General features: G+C 37.5%; 1 protein-coding gene across 1 annotated transcript in view; it reads right to left on the reverse strand.

The window, feature by feature from the left end:
* Nucleotides 1–408: 408 nt before the first annotated feature.
* Nucleotides 409–26142, reverse strand: part of kcnk9 (potassium channel, subfamily K, member 9) — a 68852-nt gene continuing 43118 nt past the window's right edge. Inside the window, exon 2 of the mRNA XM_065285575.2 lies at nt 409–4634. Coding sequence (XP_065141647.1) covers nt 3727–4634 — 908 coding nt within the window. The 3' untranslated portion in view covers nt 409–3726. The remainder of the gene's footprint in view (nt 4635–26142) is intronic.

A 26142-nucleotide genomic window follows, 5' to 3' on the forward strand; every position in this document is an offset into this window, starting at 1 on the left:
AATTAATTAACATTAATTCAATTTTAGGAAAACTTGATTCAATCATGATGAACTTGTGTACATAATTGAATTTCGTAGATCCAACAACTTTAATAAAAATCATTTTAAGAAAACTTTATTTAATCATGTGCAACCAGTGTTTTTTTTCAGTGGACACCGGTTCCACATTATTTAATTAATTAACATTAATTCAATTTTAGGAAAACTTGATTCAATCATGATGAACTTGTGTACATAATTGAATTTCGTAGATCCAACAACTTTAATAAAAATTATTTTAAGAAAACTTTATTTAATCATGTGCAACCAGTGTTTTTTTCCAGTGGACACAGGTTCCACATAATTAAAATAATTATCGTTAATTTAATTTTAGGAAAACTTGATTCAATCATGTTGAACTGGTGTAAATAATTTAATTTTGTAGATCCAACAACTTTATTAAAAATTATTTTAAGAAAACTTTATTTAATCATGTGCAACCAGTGTTTTTTTCCAGTGGACACAGGTTCCACATAATTAAAATAATTAACATTAATTTAATTTTAGGAAAACTTGATTCAATCATGTTGAACTGGTGTAAATAATTTAATTTTGTAGATCCAACAACTTTATTAAAAATTATTTTAAGAAAACTTTATTTAATCATGTGCAACCAGTGTTTTTTCCAGTGGACACAGGTTCCACATAATTAAAATAATTAACATTAATTTAATTTTAGGAAAACTTGATTCAATCATGTTGAACTGGTGTAAATAATTTAATTTTGTAGATCCAACAACTTTATTAAAAATTATTTTAAGAAAACTTTATTTAATCATGTGCAACCAGTGTTTTTTTCCAGTGGACACAGGTTCCACATAATTAAAATAATTAACATTAATTTAATTTTAGGAAAACTTGATTCAATCATGTTGAACTGGTGTAAATAATTTAATTTTGTAGATCCAACAACTTTATTAAAAATTATTTTAAGAAAACTTTATTTAATCATGTGCAACCAGTGTTTTTTTCCAGTGGACACAGGATCCACATAATTAAAATAATTAACATTAATTTAATTTTAGGAAAACTTGATTCAATCATGTTGAACTGGTGTAAATAATTTAATTTTGTAGATCCAACAACTTTATTAAAAAAAATATTTTAAGAAAACTTTATTTAATCATGTGCAACCAGTGTTTTTTTCCAGTGGACACAGGTTCCACATAATTCAATTAAATTAACATTAATTCAATTTTAGGAAAACTTGATTCAATCATGCTGAACTGGTGTATATAATTGAATTATGGGCAATATAATTCCAACAAGTTTTTAAAAACTAATAATTTTAATGCAACCAGTGTTCTTTTCAGTGTACAAAATTTTTATCTTGCAAGCAGATGTCATTGTCACCCACAGCAGTCGATTTCTTGTCATAATCATTTATTACATTTCCTCTATTCCATACATACATAAGATCTTTCAGTCTTGAATAATTAGGTGTCATCAGGCTATTACATATAATATATCAATACAGCTTATGAATGTATAAATACATGTTATTCTGCCCTGACTAAATACTTAAGGTGACAGCTGATCAAATAAAAACAATTGACGTATTTCAGACAGTGTCGTATTAATGCAAAAAATATATCTTGTGCGTCATTTGGGGTGCGACATTTATAACGAACAGTTGCTTTGGTTTTTATCTGGCGTAACGTTTTTTCATGTGACTGCACGAGGGAACTTTTGATTTGATAAAAGATTTGTACATTTGAATATGATTTTTAAGTATGTGCCTTAATGAAATATAATCTCCACGTTTGAACGATACCCCTTTCAAGGCACATACAGTAAGCTGAATGCAGTAAAAATGAGTTTAAAATATGCCTTTGTTATTGATATAACTACTTACAATATATGCACTGTACAATATTATAAAATGGTAGCGATTTACATAAATTTACATGAGTGCTGCACGTATGCTTTGAATGTCAGATATGGAGTTGATTGGTATTAGGAAAAACCCTGCACAGGAATGAAGAAATCCCGCTGGAGTCTCTCGCAGTAATTCCTCTTCATTTATTTCCATATCCAACTAATCAACATGATAATTCAAAATTTATTTTCAAGAATAAAGCAGGGTTTCAACTTAAACCCTAATGCATTGGGCTAATGTTTAATAATGAATTGATGCACATTTTGTGTCACATTTATTACCGTCTGTCTATATGAAATCATTTCCAATACTGTATCACCCAGACTGTCTGTCTGCAAAGGTTTTCACATAAAGATAAAATTATAACCCTCTGTTTAATCTTTAAAAATTTGGCTCAATGAAATGGAAGCTGGATCTTATCAATGAAAATCCCAAAATGTTTTTTTTTTTTTGACAATTTGGATCGATGATTTACTTAAAAAGACCTAGATTAAAGTTGTAAAATAAGTGACAGAATTGCTTGTTTACTGATGTCAAAGATGCATTTTAGTAGTTGAACAAAACCTATTCACCTAAAACAGACCCACTGCATTTTCCAATAAATTTTAGGGCCATAAAGTACCATTTAATAGTCAGGGCATTTTCGAACCATATCTCAAACGTGTAAAATACATAAATAGGTGTCTTTATTGATGCATTTAAATCATTTTCATTCAGATAAATGCCATGGTTATGGCTGAGAGAAAAGCAATCATTGCTACAGTTAGCATACATAATACATTTGATTCTGTTCACAACGCAGTAATAGATAAGTCAACGTGCTGCCGTGTATATAAACAATCACCCGTGATGTCATATTTCCATCACGAGTCTTTATTGAAGGCCCTTGAGATCACGTGTTCGACCGTATGTAGGCTATGTTTGGATTACTGGACATTTTAGAGGCAAAAGTTCAAAAAATACTTTAAAGGATTATTTGCTTTTTGTATCGGAACCAGCGCTAAGCTAGCCATCGCTTTCCTTTTTGACAGTATATGCATACCAGTTTAAACGAAGCACATGCAATTCTCCTTCGTGACCGACTTTTGCCGTCTCTCGTCTCATCAGCGACGCACTTGAAAAGTGTCTCTACCACATGTATCATTTACAAAAACGTTCAGTCTCAATCGAAATCAAACGGAAAGGGGGAACGGAAACGGTGACGCACATCGAACGACAACTAATGCACATGCTATTGTCGGCAACAATATTTTGGCATGATGTGAATTCATGTCGTATTTTCTTAAATAGAATTGCTTATAGAAAACAATACCTGATACTGTGTAGTCCTTTTCAAGCAGTTTATAACTTTAAATATCCTTCGGTGATGTGGCACTTGAACCTCCCAAAGAACAAGAGGCTGCTCACCGTATGATAAAACCCACATTTTCATACGCCCCTTAAAAAATTATATTTATATATGTATATATATATATATATTTATCCCTCTGTATTATTCAAAACTCAAGTGTACATCGTCTTATATGATATCAGAGTCATGTTATTGTATCCAAACCCACTTTCGGGTGGCTGCTCAACAGGGCGAAGAAGAAGGCCCTGGCAATGTTTTCTGCAAAAATAGAGATCCATGCTTCATGCTTTTCAAACCCTTACTGTAAATTCTAACAAGTCACGCGTATATCCATCAAGCGGAAAAATGTCCTCACTCCTGTGTATTTGTAATCTCGTAAGAGCCACGAAATGAAGACAAAGTGCAGGAATGATGTGTCGTGGATCAGCAGCATTGGATACGCGTGATATCTTGATCCTCAGATGGACTTGCGTCTTCTCATCAGTCGGAGGTTTTCCGTGAAGCTGTGCAGCCCGGGTGAAACGGAGCTGATGGGAGAAGGTATGAAGCTGTTTTTCAACGTGCTGGGCGAGATCTCCTCGATGCGGTACGACACCGTGGAGTGGTAGTATTGGTGCGGGCTCAGCTGCGAGCCGAACGAGTTCTGGTTATGAAACGGTCCTCCTCCCATGGCCAGGCCGAGACCGACCGAGCTCCCGAACTCGTGCGAATGGTAGTGCATGCAGGAGCAAACGGACTGGAGGTCGGTGACCTCTGATCTGTAGCGCTGCTGCTGCTGCTGTTGCTCTCGTCTCCGTCGACTCCTCTGGAGCGTGTCCTCTTGGATATGGATGACCATGCTACTGCGGTTTCCCGCCAGGGAAGCTCTCTCCTCGGCGTCCCGCCGCTCGTCCTCGCTGTTCATGGTCAGGAAACGTAGCACGACCAAGTTGAGGAACGCCCCGATCACCGTCAACCCTACCAGGATATACATGAAGCTGAACGCCACATACACCGGCTTTCTTTGCAGCGCTCTGTTCTTTTGAAGGGCTACGAAGTCCCCGAAGCCGATAGTGGTGAGCGTTATGAAGCAATAGTAATACGACTGAAAAAAACTCCAGTCTTCGTAGTGGGAAAAAGCAGCCGCTCCAATGCAGAGCGTTCCCATGCAGGAGAAGAAGCCCACGGTGACCATGTTCTCCATGGACACCTCCGTGATGCGCATCCCGCAGCACTTCTTGATGCGCTTCAGCAGGTACTTCACGAATGTGTTCATCCGTTCTCCGAGGCTCTGGAACATCACCAGGGTGAGCGGGATCCCCAGAACCGCATAAAACATGCAGAAGGCCTTTCCGGCATCTGTGCCTGGAGCTGCGTGACCGTAACCTGAGGAGCACAGAAACAGCAGGGATCAGATCAGAGCAAACACTGCGTGCTGAGAATATCATGCGCTGCCACAATGTCTTTCGTTCTTAAAAATCAACCTATATATGGTTCACTGGTTATTATTGTATTGTAAACAAACAAAATGTTACCCGGTCTGTGAAAACCAAGCTTAAATATTATTTTGTGATTTATTGTTTTCTACATAAAATCATTCTACATAATGTAAAGAAGTAAGGTCAAAGATTCAAATCAATGAATGTAATCAAACTTTGATTCTCCAAATCTCATCATTAGATTATGAGACTTGTGATCTATTATGGAGGCTTGCTTTCTCCACAGCAGTACGTAAGACGATCATTGGTTCTTGCATCTTGTGATCGACCGTGTGTTTTATCATAACACATGACTACTAGTCACCAGCAACCATCTAACGTACTGATGTCGGTCCCGCGTGCCGCCATTTTAGATCATACACAACTTACAGTGCTCTTTTTAAACGCAACTTAATGATCTCTAAAGATGCTCAAAGTACAAATTGTTTTTTTTCTCACAAACATATCGTTTTGCTTCAAACCACTGAAGCCGTATGGATTCCCTTTTCAGATGATAGAAAGGTTTTAAGCACGTGGCCGCTATTCAATCCCATTACAAGGCTAGGAAGAGCCAAGCTATTATTTAATATACCTCTAATTGTGTTAATCTGAAGAAAGGAAGTATTAAATAGACTAGGTCTGGAACGATAACTGGTGCAAATCTGCTTGCAATGCTTCTCAATGAATTATGGTAAAAGGCCTCTACATCCGAAAGCCAGAGGGCGCTCTTGTGCAGAAACTCAAAATGTGCCGCAGAAGTAGTACCATTAAAACCCATAGATATATACACTAGATATCGCCTTAGGGTTCTAACCATGCTTAAAAACGCCGCCATCTTGGCACATGGGTCTTATCATAGGAAGTAGCTAGGTTATGCTACTATCTCCGCCTGTACTCTGAATTCATGGACGATTCCGGTCTTTTGTGCTGCGTATGGATGTTAGGCCTACTAGCACTATGCATTACATTTAGCAAAAGTAGATTTTCTTAAAGGGGAGATTTAATGCTATTTCATGCATTCTGACTTATTAACACAGTTTAAGAGTTGTAGTCCTCATGCTAAACATAAGCAAAGTGTCAAAAAAGCAGTTGAGCTTGTAACAGAGTATTTCTGAGCCAAACTCACGCCTCCTTTTTCCTACAAGTTTCGGAAAGTTTTTTTCAAATGGGGGTATCCGTTACGACTGATTGACCCCATATTCCTTTTATGGGCCTTTACCCCCAGAAAAGCACGCCTGCCCTGCACGTCAAGTGAGAGCGCGAACGCGCATTAGAAGTCACCGGTATCACTGCACAGCACGCAACGACTTTGTTATAGCAAGATAGTTCGACAAAAGAAATGTGGTTTTGGATGTAAGGAGAAGAAAACCTAATTTAGCTTTCCCCGTCGTAAGACAACAGTGGATGCAGTTCGTTTTTCCCAGACAGCAACGAATATTTATAATGATTATAAGTGTTGCTTTTTCAAATGCATGCTATAAACGACTCAAACTCAGTGATTTCAGATTGATTGAGACTATATGAAAGAGCTGTGCAAACATCGCCTTTATTTTTCAGAATTAATTTCAGACAGATATTATTATGAATCATCCCAACTCTAATATATACCTATAATTACATTAAGGTTAATTTACATTTTTTGGTGAGCTATTCCTTTAAGTAGTCTCTTAAGACTCCACAACAAACTTTCACAAACAAATCGAGTTTTTTTCTGGTGGCCGGCCAACAACTTTAACTTCTGTCATCTTCAGCAAATTCTAAGAAACCAATCAATCAATTTCCAAGAAGCGGAAGTTCCCCAAATCTTGGCACTGCTTACAAACAGACTCGGGCAGAAAATGTAAGCTGAGTCACGCGCTAGCTATTGAGATATTAAGTATAGGTCACGCAAAATGAGGCTCAGGGGGTGTCCAATTATTGCCAAATTTCCTCCCGTGCCCCCTTGGCTCTTTCTGAGGGGGTGGGAGAGAAAATCTGGGTGTTATAAGTTTAGAAAAGAATGAAAGAGAGACTATAAGAGCCAGTAAAGCTTTTAGCTTAATTAGACTTTATCTGGAAGTAAAAAGACTAAATTTGCTGACTCATATTGTAGTCTTTCTAATACAATCTCTGCTGATGAGTAAGAAAAGAAGTGTCAAGACTATAGTAAAAATGTACTACAGCCCACCTTAGTAAGCTAAGACAAGTATTCAACCGCTCTCTTTCATTAGCACTGACAAAGATGCCATTCAAAGAGTGGGCATTGTTGTGGATGTTTTCCTACAGTGGGTTTCCAAACAAATGTTAAATTATACATTAGTGTCTTTGTTTGGCTGCTTTATTGCTCAAAACTTTGAAGTGGTTTTCAACAGGCTTGTTTGTAAGCAATTTAGTTTTTTTTTTGCTAACTTCAGTGACAACTATGTTAACAAACTTAAACACACAAAATGATTGACAGGCAGGAGGTGTTTGTGATTAACTGGAAAGGGTGGGATACCATTTTGGAAAATAGCATGTTGAACATTCACTCTTCAAAATAAAGATGATGCCACAGAAGGATAAGTTTTAGTTTAAAGGCGGGGTGCACCATTTTAAAAAAAAAAACACTTTGGAAAAAAGAGTCAGGCCGAGGACCAAAACACACTTGTAGCCAATCAGCAGTAAGGGGCGTGTCTACTAACCGACATCGTTGCCTGGGTTGCGTATGTGTGCCTTCGGTCTATCAAAAGAAGGTCCAGATTCTATTGGGGTAGGGGCATGTTTGTTTAGATGATTTCAGATGTCAACATGGGCTTTCAGAGATCATGCACCCCGCCTTTAAGTCGTTTTTCCATTCAGTCAAAGGTGCTTTTAAGAATCATTTCTTTCTTACAATCTTCAAAAAAAGTTACAAAAGTTATCACTTGGATGGTACCTTTTAAAAAGAAACCAGTTCTTACCTTTTAGGCATCTTTTAGGATTGGACAAATGCCCTGGGGCACCAGCCAATAGTGGGGCACCAAGGGCTCCAGGCTGCGACCAAGTTTTTGAGACAGTGCTTTTTATAATTACTCATGCATGTGCTACCTGCAAATTAGGAATTTCTTCTAGTTGTCATTTCATGTTAAAAGATGAGTATATTGTGAGCTCACAAGTGTGCAGTGGTGGATTTAGGCATGGGCGACATGTGCAGCATTTTGCAGGGGGCAGCGGCACAGGGCACTTGTGACAAAAACAGAATGTGCGACCAAGATCGTTTTATGTCACCATGCACTCAGTTGATCTACCGATGGGTCTACGCAGCCCCACATGAAGTCGAACACATCTCACTTAGAACCGCTACAAAGCGCAGAGTCATAAGACATTGCAGAGATAAGAGATCAGGAAAACCTAATTTATACCAAAAGCATTATAGATGAGAGGTCTTACTGTGGGTTTACACCAGACGCGAGTTTACAATTTGCGCGAGTAGGTTACATACAAAGTCAGTGCAAAGACGCGTCCTCACGTGGGGCGATACGAATTACGCAATATGGGTGGCGCGTTTACGCGCTATTCGCCTCAAACGCATCTTCGCCCAAGTTGAAAATATTCAACTCAAGCGAAAAATTAGAATGATACAAAGTTAAATCCCGCGAGTATAATCTAGAGCGAGTAACGCGATGGCCCTTATTTGGTGTGTACGTAGCATTATGCTGCATTCAAGTCAGCCACGGTAGAGGCGTCAGGCACAAGTGAATGTAAAGACGCATTGACGCGCATCTGGAGGTCTCGTGGCACAGATGAGGTGTGTAGCGCGGCGCAGTAGACGCGATTCCACCTCATCCGCGCGTCTAGTTTGCACAAATTGAGTGTTGCCGCGGCAATCGCGCGAGTTGAAAAACTTTAACCTTGGCAGAAAACTCGCCACGTTAACCAATCAGGAGCTTGCTCTAGTAGTGACGTGATTACAGGAAGCGAGCGGAGTCACAGAAGCCCCTCCCATGACGCGAATTTCCACGTGAATGTCTCGATGACTAGAATTTCACGCGCGAATGAAGCGAGTAAACTCAAAATTTTCGCAAACTAGACACGAATTTGTCGCCTCAAAGCGGCTGGTGTGAACCCACCGTTAGATTTTGCTGATATGTTGTAAGCTAGCTTTTGTTGTAAATGTAATCTTTTGGTGTATCTTATGGCTAAAATTTGTCAAGAAAGTTGTATGTTTCCAACTTCCTATTCCTATTAAATTTCACATAATGACGTGCAATAAATGCATAGAGAGTTAAGTCTATTTATAATCAAAGTATGCCATGAATATAGCCGTAGATGCTGGAATGGCGTAAAGAAATAAAGGAAGAAGAAGATTATCAAAGTATTTGTCAGTAATACAGTTATTTTGGGGAAAAATGTGAATAATTGCATTGCAGGCTGATTTAAGGTGTGCCCCTAAATTTTCTGCTTGCGCTTCTGAAATTTTCAGTGAGGGGCTACATTGCTCCCAGGGGGCACTTTAAATGTGGTCACACTAGGCCACTACATTGTGTTAATCCGGGCTGGCTTTTAGGTACAAAAGTGTACTTTTTGAAAAGGTAACGGCACAGTGACAACTTTGTACCTTTGATTCTGAGAATACCTTCTAAAACACCTTTTTCCAGTATAAAGTGTTAAAGGGTTTTTATGAAAACATACAGCCAGACAAAGACCATTTTGAGAACCTTTATTTGTCCACATCAATTCATGTTATGCTTTATGATGAAAAAATGTTTTGCAGACCTTTGTAAAAATGCCCCCCAAAAAAACGTAATTTAATTAATAATAGATGAACTTTCAGCAGCATGAAATTGACTTATATGTGGTATACAAAACTACAAAAGCTTTTAGCCCAACAAACAAGGCACTTTAGTTTTAATATGCACCTAAAGGGAACCATCCAGCCAAAAAACTAAATCATTTGTAATTCATATTCCATACAGAAATAGCAACTTGCTTAATGAGAATGCATCCTATTGACATATAGCCTCTTCAGAACCTTCTGAACGCCGGCCGCCCACCGGCCCACCCCCACCACAGTGCTCGACGCCCACAGGCCCGCCCCCACTGCGATGCTCGACGCCCACAGACGCACGCATTTATCACTGCGACACACCGGGTCCATGCGGCCCGGCTCCCGCTGAGCACTTGTGTGAACTTACCAGGCTTTTACTGATCTTCTGGACACGTAAGGATTGATCTTCCAGTTCCCCCTGAAGGCCGCCTGCCCACTCGAGCGTGCCGTTACTGAATCTATTTATAGAAGTCGAGCCTGATCGATTCGATTTGCAAGCAAGATTTCTCTTTTCTTTATGCTGGTGCTCACTGTGTCGGTGTTGCGCTTTTGACCTCATGTGCAGTAGCACAGGCACATATTGAAAAGGAAAGGCATGTAATTTCCATGTACAGCTGGGGTGATTTATTTGGAGAAAAATATCGATGGGGTCTGTAGGTTGAGAGGTCAAAGTGCACTTGGACAGAATTGGCTTTATTTATGATGGAGATATGATGAACATAAAAAGACTCTGCACAACATTTGTATACGCTGTGGAGTTGTAGATAATTTAGTGCAGAATTTTAAAGACTTTCGGAGGAAGCTCAGTAGGCCTATTAAACGTAATGTTAATTAAAATGTTGTCATTATATACTCACCCTTATGTCATTCCAAACCCAGGGCGCTTTTTATAGCCAAAGATGGTTCTTTTATAGTTCTAAATTAACACAAAAATAGCATCAAAATTACTATGGATGTTTGAAAAATATTACCTGGTGCCACAGCACACCAAGCATGCAATTGCTGTCATTTTACAATCTTGACCCTATATAGTCCCGCTATGAGTAACCCACTTTTAGCCAAAATACAAGATGATTACAGGCTGTTTAGGCCCAATCCCATTTCTCTGTCTTACCCCTTACCCCTACCCCTTAGTTTTGCATGTTCACGTGAGAGTAAGGACCAATCGGGATAGCCCTTTCGCTCTCATGAACGTGCAAAACTAAGGGGTAGGGGTAAGACAGAGAAATGGGATTGGGCCGTAGTGTCATTTATTTATTTATCTTATTTCATTTATTTTAGGTCTATAGTTAGACATATATTGAAATTTTACCGACAGACTCAATTTTGCTTTGTTTTAGCCTAGGCGTCTGGGCTGGGTTTGGACAGCTATCAGTTATCTTTGTACCAAACATGTTACTTTAACTAAAAAAATTAAGTTAAACAATTTCAACTTTCAAATTTTAATATCTAAAAACCTTTTTGGGGGAATTTAATGTTTTCTACATAAAATCATTCTACATAATGTAAAGAACATTCATAAGTTATGTCAACTTTTCCCAAACCAAAACATAAAATAGTAGACTTGTAAAACCAAGTTGTTTTAACTTCAACAATTGGGTTAAAACAGCATTGGGTAAATGTAAACCCACCAATGTTTTCTGTCCAATATTTACCCAGCATGGGTTAAAACAACTGAGCCATTTTTAGAGCGTACTTGCACAATTATTTTAATTATATATCTTTATATTACTATAATAATTATGTTCTTTAAATAAGGTCCTTAATTATATTTTTGGGTAGGAACAACCCTCAGGTGGGGGACATGTCCCCCCTGACCTCCCCCCAGAGGACATGTCCCCCCTGACCTCCCCCCCAGCATTTCTGCCTATGAATCTTTGTAGTGCAAAGACATTTTTCATACTAGAAAAAGGTAAGAAGGACCAAAAAAAAAAAGGTTCCTCTGTGGCATCATTGCGAAGAACTCTTTTAGCATCTTTATTTGTAAGAGATAAACAGATTCGGAGGTATTCATAGTATTTCATTCTCACGATTCTCTGTTTTCCTTCGTGGCAGCTTGGCTCTGAACATTTGCTTCATGAGAGCTCTTGAGTGGGACGTCAGGAGATTACAGCGAGTGCACGTAGGAGGTTTATTTACTGTTAATGCCGAGCCTTAAAGGAGCATTGATACGGTGAGAATTTAAAAGCATTTTTTTTGCTACAGTATTTGTGGCAAAAGGTTGATCTTTCACACCACTGGGTTCTCATTTTAGTACTCGATGCGCTCAATCCAACCATGTGTTTGGTCTTGCTCACTATGACATGAACTGAGTTAGAGTTATAAAAACTACACAATTGATTCATCCGATAGTAAAGAGTTGAGATTTCACAAATCATACGCTTTACTGTCATACAATTCTCAGGCCTTTTTAATTTCTGCAAGAATTTTTATATATGAAAACCAAACTAAAGTCTTTTTTGGGTATTTAGTGTTTTCTACATAAACTCATCCTACATAATATCTTCAATATTGAGTGAGTAAGATCATGTCGGAATCAAACTTTGATGCTCTTAATCTCATCATTAGCCTGAATTTCACAGACAGGGTCACAATTTACCCAGCATGAAGCGACATTTAGTTTTGACACAACAAATGACTGTGGCATACAAACTACTGTAATTTAAAGTAGTTAATTATCTACTAACAACTAAGGTATGCTGTCCCCAACATCCATTAGCAGGGATGCGACTGACCAACAATCTCCGACACGATCGGCCTCCATGCATGATGCCGTACAGCACCCGTCGACCTTCAGTGGTTTAACGGCTGTAAGTGCGATCGCGTGTAAACGCATACACACAGATGCACGATAACTCAGTTACTCCCTATCGGCGCATGACATCAATCTGTCACTGTTTTATATCCCACAGTCCAGCCTGTCTCTGTCAGTTTGATGATTTTGATAATAGTTTTTCCATCAGCTCTGGACAGACAACATCATGCCTGTTTGGACGCCTTAATCTCATTATTCTCTTGACGCATCAACAGGCCCAAACGTTCTACACCTACAGATACAAACGCACAAATTGTACCTTGTCTGTCACCGGGGTGGTATAGAAAACAATTCAATGTAGTTTTTGGGGACATTACTGTCCCTATTGTGTATAGTTCACCCAAAAAATGAAAAAAAAAAATAATTTACTCACTTTCATGTTGTTACAAACCTGTATAAATTTCTTAGTTTGATGACCACATTTTGATGAAACATTTTGAGGAATGTTTAAACCAAATAAATCATTCAGTTCCATTGTATTCTTTTTTCCTACTAGAAGTCAATGGGGCTCGTGATTGGTTTGGTTACAAACATTTATAAAAATGTATTTCTTTGTGGAACAAACAAATGTATAAAGATTTGTAATAACATGAGAGTGAGTAAATTATTTTGGGTAATGTGAAAAATGACATTTTTGGGTGAACTATCATGAAAGTCTGACTTTTTCCATGTTTAAGTGCTATAATTGGGTCCTGGGTGCTTCTATCAACCTAGAAAATGTGATTTATTAACCCAGTAACTTAGTTTTGGTAAACCATTCTCTGCAAGCACGTGAAAAATTAGGTAATTAAAATTTTGCTCCCTTTGTGATGTCAGAAGGGGATCTTATTACAATAATAACGCCCCTTAATCTGCACCCTTAATCCAACCACGGCACTGCCATTTAGTGCAAAGAGAAAGAGAGAGAGAAACAAATTATTTACAGCACAATGTGGTGCAGGTTTGTAAATACAGGTTTGTGTGTGAGAGTGAGTAAATGATGAAAAAAAAAAAAAATTTGGGTGAACTATACACAATAGTGAAAGTAATGTCCCCAAAAAGGTACATTGTATTGTTTTCTATACCACCCCAGCGCCAGACAAGGTACAGTTTTGTGCATTTGTATCTGTAGGTGTAGAACATATGGGCCTGTTGATGCGTCAAGAGAATAATGAGATTAATAAATTCAAAATTAAATTAAATATTTAAAAAGAACATGTCCATAAAATGTCCTGATTCAACCAGCAACCATGACCAACATCTACTGACATGAGCTTTATACCAGTAACTAAAGGGCACATTTGGTCACCATGGCGAGGTGATAAGCTGACCAATCACATTTTCAATCAATGTTTGACAAATACACAGCTTGCAGACTGTTTTTTCCACAATAAAACACTGTCGCACAGTTGCTTGCTTGTAGGGTTCCAACGGGTCCTTGAAATCCTAGGAAAGGTCCTTGAAAGTTAATAAATATGGGGAGAAAATTCAAGGCCCTGGGAAGTTTTTGAAAATATACATACATAGATACAGGTCATTGAAAGTGCTTGAATCAATTCTACATGTATGCAAGAAGTTTTCTGGAAAAAATCCATATTGTTCCCTGTGTAGTGTAGGATAATATCATAAAAATTCTAGACTTTTAAGCACACGTGCTAAACTGTTCGTTTTAAATGCTTATATCTTCTGTATGTGAATGTTGATTCATACCAAAATGCTTTTTTGCATAGTTATGTTTAACACATGCAAACGTCTCGGGTTACGTATGTAACTGTTGTTCCATGAGAAGGGAAAGAGACGCTGCGTCTCCATTGCCATATTTCCTGCATCCCTGTAACGCCATCTTTGGCAATATTTCAGATAGCGATATACTTCCTGGCTCCCACGTCACCCTGTCTTTGTTGTTAAGCCTCACCATTGGTTGAAATTGATATACACATTTAGACACACTTACCCCTGGAGGTGTCCCAAAAGTGTCACCGCAGTGACGCAGCGCAAGTTCCCTTTCGAAAGTGAACTGTAACAATGTATCTTAAAAGGTAACTCGATGTAACCTTGCTCTCACTTAAAATTTTCGCCACATTTAGTCCTTGAATTTGAGGGTATTGGATCTGGAAAGTCCTTAAAAGGTCCTTGAATTTGAAGTTAAATAAGGTGTGGGAACCCTGTTACTGGTAGACTTCTAACATTAACTTAGCCTAGCGTAAATACAAGATTATAGCGCTTTATTTCTGTAACAAGACGCATCAATGCGCCGGACAATGTATAAACAACCCGCACCCGACCGACGTTTTCAACTAACCCGCCCGCAACTCAGACTGCAAAAAAAAAACATTGTACCCAACCTGCTTCCTGGCACGCATTTTTTTAAAAGTAGTAATTGTTTAAAATAGTTAGCTTTTTATTTCAAACGACCCGACCGACCGCGACCTGAATATCATTAAAAATATTTTTGGATGACCGCAGGCACCCGCTCATTTTGGATCCACCCGCGCATCACTGGCATCCATTGCACTACTTAAGCCGAAGGTATACTAGGGCCGTACGTGCACCATTCGCATGATGTCATTTTCGTCATCAAGAGGGTCCACGGTCGTACAGTACGCGTACAACAGTGCATGCGCAAGAGACAGGACACTCCACTACAAACAATTAGACAAAGGCAATAGAAAGCGTTTGCACACGCACCATCGTCTTTTCTTCTTTTATTTTCACTTCTTTCAAGAACAGAAAGCTGTGGAGCATTTTCGTCACCATAATGTTAGACGTAAAAGTATACCCGGCCCTTTAGAAGAGTCATATGATCGCGGGTGTTGTCCACCTGAGTTGACATCATCATGAAATGGGAAAATCAGAATCTGTGCGCTTACACATTCGTGGGTCACTTCAAACATGAAATGCAAATACAGCCAAAGAGTCTAGCAACTACACCAGGTCCACCATTTTGTACCTTAGTGGAACAATGCTGCATCAACACACACACACACTTTATCCTCATATACACGCATGAATGAATTTCCCCCAAACACACACACATATGCATGAATGCATCTGGACACAAACACACGCTCTTTCTCACACGCGCATGAATGAATTCGTGCACACACAGACACAAATGTCATCCTGCCATGTGATTTAATGAACTCAGTCACCTTGTTAGAAGCAGAGGATTGAAGCATCTAATTTCGAATCAAATTCCTGCTGTTTGTTCGCACCCGCTGTGTCTTTTACAGAATCGTATCTGATATCAACACGCTGCTGTCTGTCTGAACATGTTTGTGTCAATGTCTTTTGTCAATATAAAGTTAGCGACACTTAACTGTGTTAGCATAATCGCTTCAATTTAGTTCGGTTCTGTTTCATTTCACATCAGTTCAGTTTGGGTCCCAGTCCATCCGGTACAAAGCACTGCATCCAATATTATTCATATCACGCAATATTTTATCATAATTTTGTTCTGCTCTACCTCTCAACCATCACTCAGTTTCCAAAGGTGCACTTTAAAACTCTGAGTCATCGATACGGTGTAAGCGAGCGGCCATCGTTCAGATAAAAATCGAGCCCGGGCGGTTTAATGTTTGACTCACTCTCTCCAGATAAACAGATGGATGAGCGGCTCTCCGTCCAGCAGAAGTGAAGCGCAGATCACCGCACACACACACACACACACACATGCAATAGTGGAGATGTTCGCCGCACTAGATTATAGACTACACAGAACACAATGACTCATTATCTAAAGGTCACCATGTGGCACACAAGAGTGCTTTACCCCGACAGAGTGGCAAAAAGAGGCGGGTGGCCATTATGGATCACTACAGTGACAAACTACACACTGAGACACAATACCCTGAAACGGTGGAGATCTGATGTTGTGCTGACTGCTAAAAGACAACTTAGACATCCCGTGAGAGTCTGTCATAGCACTGAGGTTAAATTTATCTATCTGCATCTGTCTAGGAAAGATATTTCTCCCTGCATGATTGTGTCTCCTCATAGAGTTACAAAACTGCTGACATCATCAAGAGTTCATATTAAAAATCAGATCTGAAAAAAAATAACATGGGGGCATTTACATGACAACAGTTTCAACTAAAAATTATAAACTTTTTTTGTGTTTGCCTTATCCCATACACGACATCTGTGTTTTGGGGGATGAAAATACACATTTTCAAATAAGACGGTCATTTCGTCTCTGTGTAAACTACAAAATGTTCCATTTGTGAAAATGGTGACGTCGCCACCACTTCTACTTAAACCAGTTGAGACGTAGTGTTTTTAACACAGTGACTTTGTGAACTACTGCCTGGCATGCATACAGTAATACAGTGATTCAGTTTTAGTAAATACAATGTTGTTATCTGTAGGTGAAACTTGTAAAAACTGCAAAAAAAAAACTTTCTGTTTCTACACTCCAAAAAAGTTATTTTCAACCCAGTGTGGGGCAAAAAGAGACAAACTCAGCCGTTGGGTTAAAATGTAACCCAAGCTGGGTTGTTTCAACTCAAACTGCTTGGTTGTTTTAAAGGGGGGGGGGGGGGGTTCAATGGTATTTCATGCATTCTGACTTAATAACACAGTTATAGAGTTGTTTCCTCATGCTAAACGTAGGCAAAGTGTCAAAAAAGCAGTTGGACATGTTGCAGAGTATTTCTGTGCCGAATGCACTTCGCCAGGGTTCGTACAAGTTTCGGAAAGTTTTTTTCGATTACAGGTCCAACTGACGTTTCAGGGGTTTTCTATACGTTTCACTTCTTTATATGGGCACTTCCCCCAGAAAACCCCGCCCACCCGTCAATCAGCGGGAGACGCTAGAGCTTGCAAACATTATGCATATTATATAAATGACACGAACATGTAGTGAATCATAAGTTAAAACTGTGTTGTATAGTGTTGCATGACTCGTACTCGCTCCACCCGCGGTATAACTCCTCCTTCTTCATTTTTTCGTACGTTATCGGAAAGATTCAGTAAAGCTAATCTTTCTTTTATAAATCTGATTAAACTAAAGACTCTTCAGAGATATAAAGGATGTCCTACTACTCTATAGGTACTACAGATTAACATCAGAAATGCAAAAACAGCGTGTGTTGCGTGAGCTTTAACCTACTGTTGGGTCAAATATAAAAATTTTCTGGGTTAATTTAACCCAACAGTTTGGGTTCATCCATTTTGACCCAACGCTGGGTTGAGAGTAAATCATGTAAAAATACACTGAAAAAGGACTTTAGTGGACATGATTGAATTCTTAAAATATATATATATTTTTTATTTTTTTTATTATTTTTTTATTTACGTAATTCAATTTTGTACACCAGTTCATACATTCTTAAAGTGAAACTAACATTATTTAATGTTAACTTAATTCAATCATGTGCAGTCCCTCCAGAAAAACATGATTATGCGATTGCATGATTCAATACATAATCAGCCAAAGTCTGCATATTTATTTTGTAAATACGCCGCACTTTCGCCGCATAAATTGCAGATTCCTGCTTGCAAAATATGCAAGGCTTGCATGATTTCATAATCCCTGCCTTTTCGTAGCAAAAAGTCATATATATCTTAGCAGAAAGTTAAAAATGTTGCATTTACTTCACACATGCGCTGCCATGTCCCCTGTTGTCATGGGAATGTTACACTCTAAAAAACAAACGGTGCTATATAGCACCAAAACAGTTGCTTTGGATCGTAACGATAGAAGAACCATTTTTAGTGCCATATAGCACCGGTGAAGAACCAGTGAAGCACCAGTGAAGCACCTGTGTAGAACCATATAGTGCTATGTAGAACCATATGTGGTGCTATATGGCCCCTATATGGTTCTACACTGGTGCTTCACTGGTGCTTCACTGGTGCTTCACTGGTTCTTCACCGGTGCTATATGGCACTAAAATGGTTCTTCTATCGTTACGATCCAAAGCAATTGTTTTGGTGCTATATAGCACCGTTTGTTTTTTTAGAGTGTAGGAAGTGACGTAATTACGTGACGTGAACATCAATGAAAAGCTGCAAAAGCTGTAAACAGTTTTTGCAAGTTCCTGCAATTTTGGCAAGTCCCTGCAATTTCATCACAAAAAAATTGCATAAATATCCTGCATATTCCATCACATTTTTTAAGAAAACGCGTAGCAAGATTAAAGATTTTGCCCGCAACAATCACAAAAAAGCTCTGCGTTTTTCGCATGTGGAACCAGTGTCCACAAGTTTTTTTTTCAGTGTACCTTTAATCTCACATTTTTTAAGTTAGTTTCTTAAACTTTCATTTTTTTTACTCTAGCACATATATTTTTTCCAAGATTTTTGGGGTCCACAGTCTATGGCAGGGGGTGGGCATTTCTGGCCACTGTCCTGCAAAGTTTAGCTTCAACCCTAATCAAACACACCTGGTAGTCATTTCCAAGTCATCCTCCAGCATTGGATTAGATTTTTAGTTGTGTTTGTTTAGGGTTGGAGCTAAACTTTGCATGGCAGTGACCCTCCAGGACCAGGAATGGCCACCCCTGGTCTACAGAGCAGGGGCGTTGCTAGATATAAAGCTCTACTGGGGCACAGGCCCCCCATTTTTTTTTTTTACTTTTTTTCTTGAAAGCCTGCAGTGTCCATAAATGTGCAACACTTCTATACAATTTCCTTTGCTTAACCCACTATTCCAGCACTGCAACAAGTACTGGGAAAGAAAAAACATGTATTTAAAAATATTTAAGTATCTTCATATGCTTAACATTATTAACATGTTTGGAGGCATAAAATGTTTGAAGTAATGACAGCAGAGAAAATATTTTGATGCACTATTACTAATAATTAATAACTTATTTTTTACAAAAAATATCTCAGTTACTGCTAACTGTTTGTGTAATGTCTTAGAGCTAGTGAACTAAATATTAATTTCATATCTGAAAATACAAAGCAGTATTTTACCTATACATTATGTTGATTTTCTCAGCAACAATGCAATTCCATAGACTTTAGTGAGGTTTTCCTGAGATTTTTCCTCTAATATTTTAGACCTGACTGGGTAAAGATGTAATTTGTCTTACCTCCTTAAACTCATCATCTCTCATTTTTGCTTCCCTTTCCCTGCTTTGCACAAAACATTTCTGATGCCCATCACATGAGCCAATAACGATCGAGTCAAAAAAAGATTATTATTATAATTTAAAAACTTATTTTAGTCTCGTCATGTTTTTTTTGTCTCGTCATGTTTTCATAAGTCAACTCAATCGCGTAGCCTTACCTGGACTTTTGTTTGCAGCTGCGCGTGTCTGAATAAACGCGCACGGACCTGAATTGACTGCTGCGTTGCTTTTTCAAACGTGAATTGGGTAACTACATTGCGTATAGATCCGTTTTGCCTCGATTATATTTGATAAATATCTTGAATCTCATGTACTGAACTTAATCACATTCACACATAAAGTGTAACAATGTAAAGTTTAATAATAATAAAAACAACTTTATATTTAGTGCCTTTAAAGTAACATTAATTAATTTTTTGTAAAAATATCACATAAAAGCTTCCCTAAAAAAAGAATGAATCGAGAAAGCTCTGTTACCCATAGATCTTGACTTACCGGGGCGTTAACAGACCAGCATGTGTATCTAAGATTGCGAATTGAAGTACAGTCTTGTTCAAAATAATAGCAGTACAATGTGACTAACCAGAATAATCAAGGTTTTTAGTATATTTTTTATTGCTACGTGGCAAACAAGTTACCAGTAGGTTCAGTAGATTCTCAGAAAACAAACAAGACCCAGCATTCATGATATGCACCCTCTTAAGGCTGTGCAATTGGGCAATTAGTTGAAAGGGGTGTGTTCAAAAAAATAGCAGTGTCTACCTTTGACTGTACAAACTCAAAACTATTTTGTACAAACATTTTTTTTCTGGGATTTAGCAATCCTGTGAATCACTAAACTAATATTTAGTTGTATGACCACAGTTTTTTAAAACTGCTTGACATCTGTGTGGCATGGAGTCAACCAACTTGTGGCACCTCTCAGCTGTTATTCCACTCCATGATTCTTTAACAATTCATTCACATTTCTTGGTTTTGCTTCAGAAACAGCATTTTTGATATCACCCCACAAGTTCTCAATTGGATTAAGGTCTGGAGATTGGGATGGCCACTCCATAACATTAATTTTGTTGGTTTGGAACCAAGACTTTGCCCGTTTACTAGTGTGTTTTGGGTCATTGTCTTGTTGAAACAACCATTTCAAGGGCATGTCCTCTTCAGCATAGGGCAACATGACCCCTTCAAGTATTTTAACATATGCAAACTGATCCATGATCCCTGGTATGCGATAAATAGGCCCAACACCATAGTAGGAGAAACATGCCCATATCATGATGCTTGCACCTCCATGCTTCACTGTGTACTGTGGCTTGAATTCAGAGTTTGGGGGTCGTCTCACAAACTGCCTGTGGCCCTTGGACCCAAAAAGAAAAATTTTACTCTCATCAGTCCACAAAATGTTCCTCCATTTCTCTTTAGGCCAGTTGATGTGTTCTTTGGCAAATTGTAACCTCTTCTGCACATGCCTTTTTTTTAACAGAGGGACTTTGCGGGGGATTCTTGAAAATAGATTAGCTTCACACAGACGTCTTCTAACTGTCACAGTACTTACAGGTAACTCCAGACTGTCTTTGATCATCCTGGAGGTGATCATTGGCTGAGCCTTTGCCATTCTGGTTATTCTTCTATCCATTTTGATGGTTGTCTTCCGTTTTCTTCCACGTCTCTCTGGTTTTGCTCTCCATTTTAAGGCATTGGAGATCATTTTAGCTGAACAGCCTATCATTTTTTGCACCTCTTTATAGGTTTTCCCCTCTCCAATCAACTTTTTAATCAAAGTACGCTGTTCTTCTGAACAATGTCTTGAACAACCCATTATCCTTAGCTTTCAAATGCATGTTCAACAAGTGTTGGCTTCATCCTTAAATAGGGGCCACCTGATTCACACCTGTTTCTTCACAAAATTGATGACCTCAGTGATTGAATGCCACACTGCTATTTTTTTGAACACACCCCTTTCAACTAATTCAACTACTTGCCCAATTGCACAGCCTTAAGAGCGTGCATATCATGAATGCTGGGTCTCATTTGTTTTCTGAGAATCTACTGAACCTACTGGTAACTTGTTTGCCACGTAGCAATAAAAAAATATACTAAAAACCTTGATTTTTCTGGTTAGTCACATTGTACTGCTATTATTTTGAACAAGACTGTATATGGCATTATAAGATCAAACAAATATTGAAGTGCCATAATATTAAGTGCTTTAATGTCAAAATCAATACAAACTTGAAGCGTAAACAAAAGGAGAAATTATGAATGACTAGGAAGAGCTAAAGAGAATATGACAAAGAGGAGTGTACCTAACACAAATCAGGAAAACAAACACGCGCATTTGACCTTTTCTTGATGCTTTCACTCCAGCAGTGTCTTGTAACTATGAGCGGTATTGACACCAGATGTCGATAGCTCAAAGGTCATCTATTAGAACGGCTAAATAACCTTATTTATTATTAGTTTACTTTCTTCAGGACTATTATCATCAGGATTTGTCTTAAAGAAGAACTGACGTGTGCTCTGCCCCGAGAGATGCTGAACATAATCAATGTTCATTTAAAAAAGAAAATTGGCAAACCTATTCTATAGGAAACATCCGTAACACTTTACAATAAGGTTGTGTTTGTTAACATTAGTAAATATATAGTTTATTAGCATTTATTAATGTAAGTTAATGTCCATGTTAGTTTATTGTGCATTAACTAATGTTAACAGTTACAACTTTTGATTTAAATAATGTATTATTAAATGCTGAATTTAACACAAAAATTTAAACATCTTGAATGACATGGGGGTGAGTAAATAGTCTTATTAAATACTGTCACACTTGCAAACATGCAGTTTAAATCGAAGGATAGGTGGCCATGTAATTGCCTTTGACGAAATGACCCTAAACTTTTCTTGAGCCCTTGGCGTAAGTGACACACACACATGCACGCTAATGTAATGGGATGACACATTGAGTTCAGAAATAACCGCTTTGTGTGCCGTCAGGCTGTATTCATTGTGTGCTAATGTGAATGAGGGGCAGAGGGTAAATCAAGCTCAGAAGGAAATGACATCGCTGCGCAAGGAGAGCCTCGGAAACACTTCAATGTGATTGGGCCTTAGTGCCGCCTAACTGAATTGAATGGAAATTAATGAATCAGAAATGAAATTATCCTCAAGTGAATAGAGAATAAGTAATGTGAAATCTGAAGAAAGAAGCAAAGCTGTCTACATGCTCCGATTGAACTATTCAACGACCAAAACACCCTAGACTAGAAATTGCATGGAAATTCAATACGCACATTTTTCACACCATGTATTTGGTAATCGGTCGCTTGATTTAGTGCTGAGCCAAAATAAATGTTCAAAAGATCACTCACCCAAAAACTAAATTAACGTTTGTTTATGCCATTCAAAACTAAGAACAGATTGCTTCTTATTTAAAGGATAGGGTGCCGCAGGGATGATGTATTTTTGTAGGCCAACCTGGAAGTTAGCGGGACACTGATTCCCTTTTGGATTATCACAAAAAATAAGCTCTGTGTTTAACAAAAGATCTTCACAGATGAACACAAAAATTACTAGAAATAACTACACCAGGGTCTCTCCACATCAATGTCATCTCCAACAAGGTTCGGACAGCTCTTTTAAACTTTATTAAACACATTTAAAAACATGTTCTTGATAAGGAAATACTGTGTGGATGAATCTTTAATTGTGCCCATGTTGCATTGTTTTTGAAATCTCCATGTGTGATTATGATTAAAGTCCCCAACAACAACTTGTTAACAACTTCCCTTTATAAGACATGTAAAACATTTTACTGATGTGTTATGTTACAGAATAAAACGTTAAAATATCTTGGGCTTACGTTAACCCAAGATCTTATTTAAGGCGTTCAACCAAAACCCCTTTTAAAATAGCCACTGACTTTGGGACGATGGAACCGGAAAATGCTAACTTGCTGCCGGGTTTGGCCTAGAAAAATACATCATCCCTGGTCTGCGTTTAAGTTTAGGTTCATACACTTAAACTTTATCATTTTAAAATTATAGGGACATTCCACTTTTTTTGAAAATAGGCTAATTTTTCCAGCTCCCCTAGAGTTAAACATTTGATTTTTGCCGTTTTGGAATCCATTCAGCAGATCTCTGGGTTTGGCGCTACCACTTTTAGCATAGCTTAGCATAATCCATTGAATCTGATTAGACCATTAGCATTGCTTTAAAAAAGAGTTTAGATATTTTTCCTATTAAAAAATGTGCAGTGCCAGGATTATTTTCGGCGCTGCATATTTTTAAATAGGAAAATATCGAAACTCTTTTTTTAAAGCAATGCTAATGGTCTAATCGGATTCAATGGATTATGCTAAGCTATGCTAAAAGTGGAAGCGCCCTAACCCAAAAAGTGCCAAAAAGCGGAGTGTCCCTTTAAAGCAAGCATATTACAACTATAACACAAACCATTTGGCATATTACAGCATTTGCAATGTAGTCTAAACATTTCCTTGATATCAAGAAGCAGCTTGAATGAGTTCCCATTTATTTTGGGCATAAAGTGCTATAGTTTTAAAATGAAATAATAAATAAATAAATAAACAGTAAAGTCTTTTTATGCATTTAATCTGGTGGTGTACAGTATGTTTTGTAAGATCATAAAAATGATTTCAGTCAAGTGACCCTAAACATTTGACCTCTGGTGAATATCCTAAAGAGAACAGGACACGCTAAAGAGCACCTCCAGTCCTGTCTCCGTCACAGAAAGACAATCGTTCCCACTCTGAACGTTCAAAGGTTATATACACACATCAATGAAACTGATCGTCTGTCATGTGCCATTACATCACCGAGCCGTACAGACACACAAAGCCATCTGTATCATCCACAATCCCAGCATCCCTGCTCATCTCTCGGGCAGCTTATATCCATGGTTACAGGCAATGAAAGGATGAGCAGACGCAGAGAATACTCGGAAAACCGAGCTGAGCGACGCTGGAGGAAAAGAAATCCATCAAACCGTAAAGAAGTTTCTGCTAAAGGGGCAATTACAGGCGTCGGATCTGATCTCTTCTCCTCGGCAGGGGAATAAAATCTGAAGGGCACCGTAAGGTCACGTCTGCTGAATAAAACTCACACTTCAAACATTAAAAAACATTTTAGCAGATTATAGTTAGAGACTAGGTTAAAACTTTCTTTTTATGATAGAAAACGTTGTTTCAAGACCAACAAAAGATGCTGGGCCAGGAAGAGACATCTTACTGTAACACAGCACATCGACAGGTACCCGATATAAAATCATAAAGCATCACACACTGCAAAAAAGGACTTTCTTACTTAGTATTTTTGTCTTGTTTTCTGTGAAAAATATCTAATAATTCTTAAATTAAGGTGTATTTTTCTTGATGAACAAAATGAACGGAAATAAGTCTAGTTTTTAGACAAAATTATTAACTTTAAGTAAATGAGTGCTTAAAACAAGCAAAAAATATTTTTTTCTTGAATTAAGTGTTTAAGAAAATTTGATATATTGTCTAAATCTACACTGCACTGCAAAAAATTATTTTCAAGAAAAAAATCTTAGTATTTTTGTCTTGTTTTCAGTAAAAATATCTAAAAATTCTTACATTAAGATGCTTTTTCTTGATGAGCAAAACAACCCAAGAAAATAAGTCTAGTTTTTAGACCAAAAATATCAAATTTAAGTGAATTTGTGGATTAAAAATGAAAAAAATCTGCCAATGGGGTAAGCAAAAAAATCTTGAACATTTTTCTTAAACACTAAATTCCAGACAAATTCAAGAAAAAAATAGCTTGTTTTATGCACAAAATCACTTAAATTTGATATTTTTGGTCTAAAAACTAGACTTATTTTCTTGGGTCGTTTTGCTCATCAAGAAAAAGCATATTAATTGAAGAATTTTTAGATATTTTTTACTAAAAACAAGGTAAAAAGTTCTAAGATATTTTTTTCTTGAAAATCATTTTTTTGCAGTGTGCACAAAATATCTAAATAAATATCTAAAATAAAATATCTAAAATTAAAATATCTAAAAATAAGTCAAGTTTTTAGACCAAAAATATCAAATTAAAGTGATTTTGTGCATAAAACAAGCTATTTTTTTTTCTTGAATTTGTCTGGAATTTAGTGTTTAAGAAAAATGTTCAAGATTTTTTTGCTTACACCATTGGCAGATTTTTTTCATTTTTAATCCACAAATTCACTTAAATTTAATATTTTTGGTCTAAAAACTAGACTTATTTTCTTGGGTTGTTTTGCTCATCAAGAAAAAGCATCTTAATTTAAGAATTTTTAGATATTTTTACCGAAAACAAGACAAAAATACTAAGATTTTTTTCTTGAAATTTTTTGCATTTTTTTCTTACATTTTTCTTGCATTTTGTGTTTACAAAAATGTTCAAAAATGTTTTGCTTACCCCATTGGCAGATTTTTTGCTTGTTTTATGCTTAAAATCACTTACATTTGATATTTTTGGTCTAAAAACTAGACTTATCATCTTAATTTAAGAATTTTTAGATATTTTTACTGAAAACAAGACAAAAACACTAAGTAAGAAAGTCGTTTTTTGCAGTGCAGTATTCAGTTTAAGGGTTTGTATCTACTTTTAAAAGACTTGAATTCTGTAATGTTTCACATACAGTTTGTCCAGCAGTTACCCATAATGCAATGCTCCGGCTCGTGCAGCTTCTGGGTGAAATAACCCAGAGATAGAAAATGATTTCACAGGAACACAGAAACACATTGCACTGTCAGACTTTCTCTAGCAGAGCTTGA

The sequence above is a fragment of the Paramisgurnus dabryanus genome, chromosome 19 (assembly GCF_030506205.2).
Source record: "Paramisgurnus dabryanus chromosome 19, PD_genome_1.1, whole genome shotgun sequence".
Lineage (NCBI taxonomy): Eukaryota > Metazoa > Chordata > Actinopteri > Cypriniformes > Cobitidae > Paramisgurnus > Paramisgurnus dabryanus.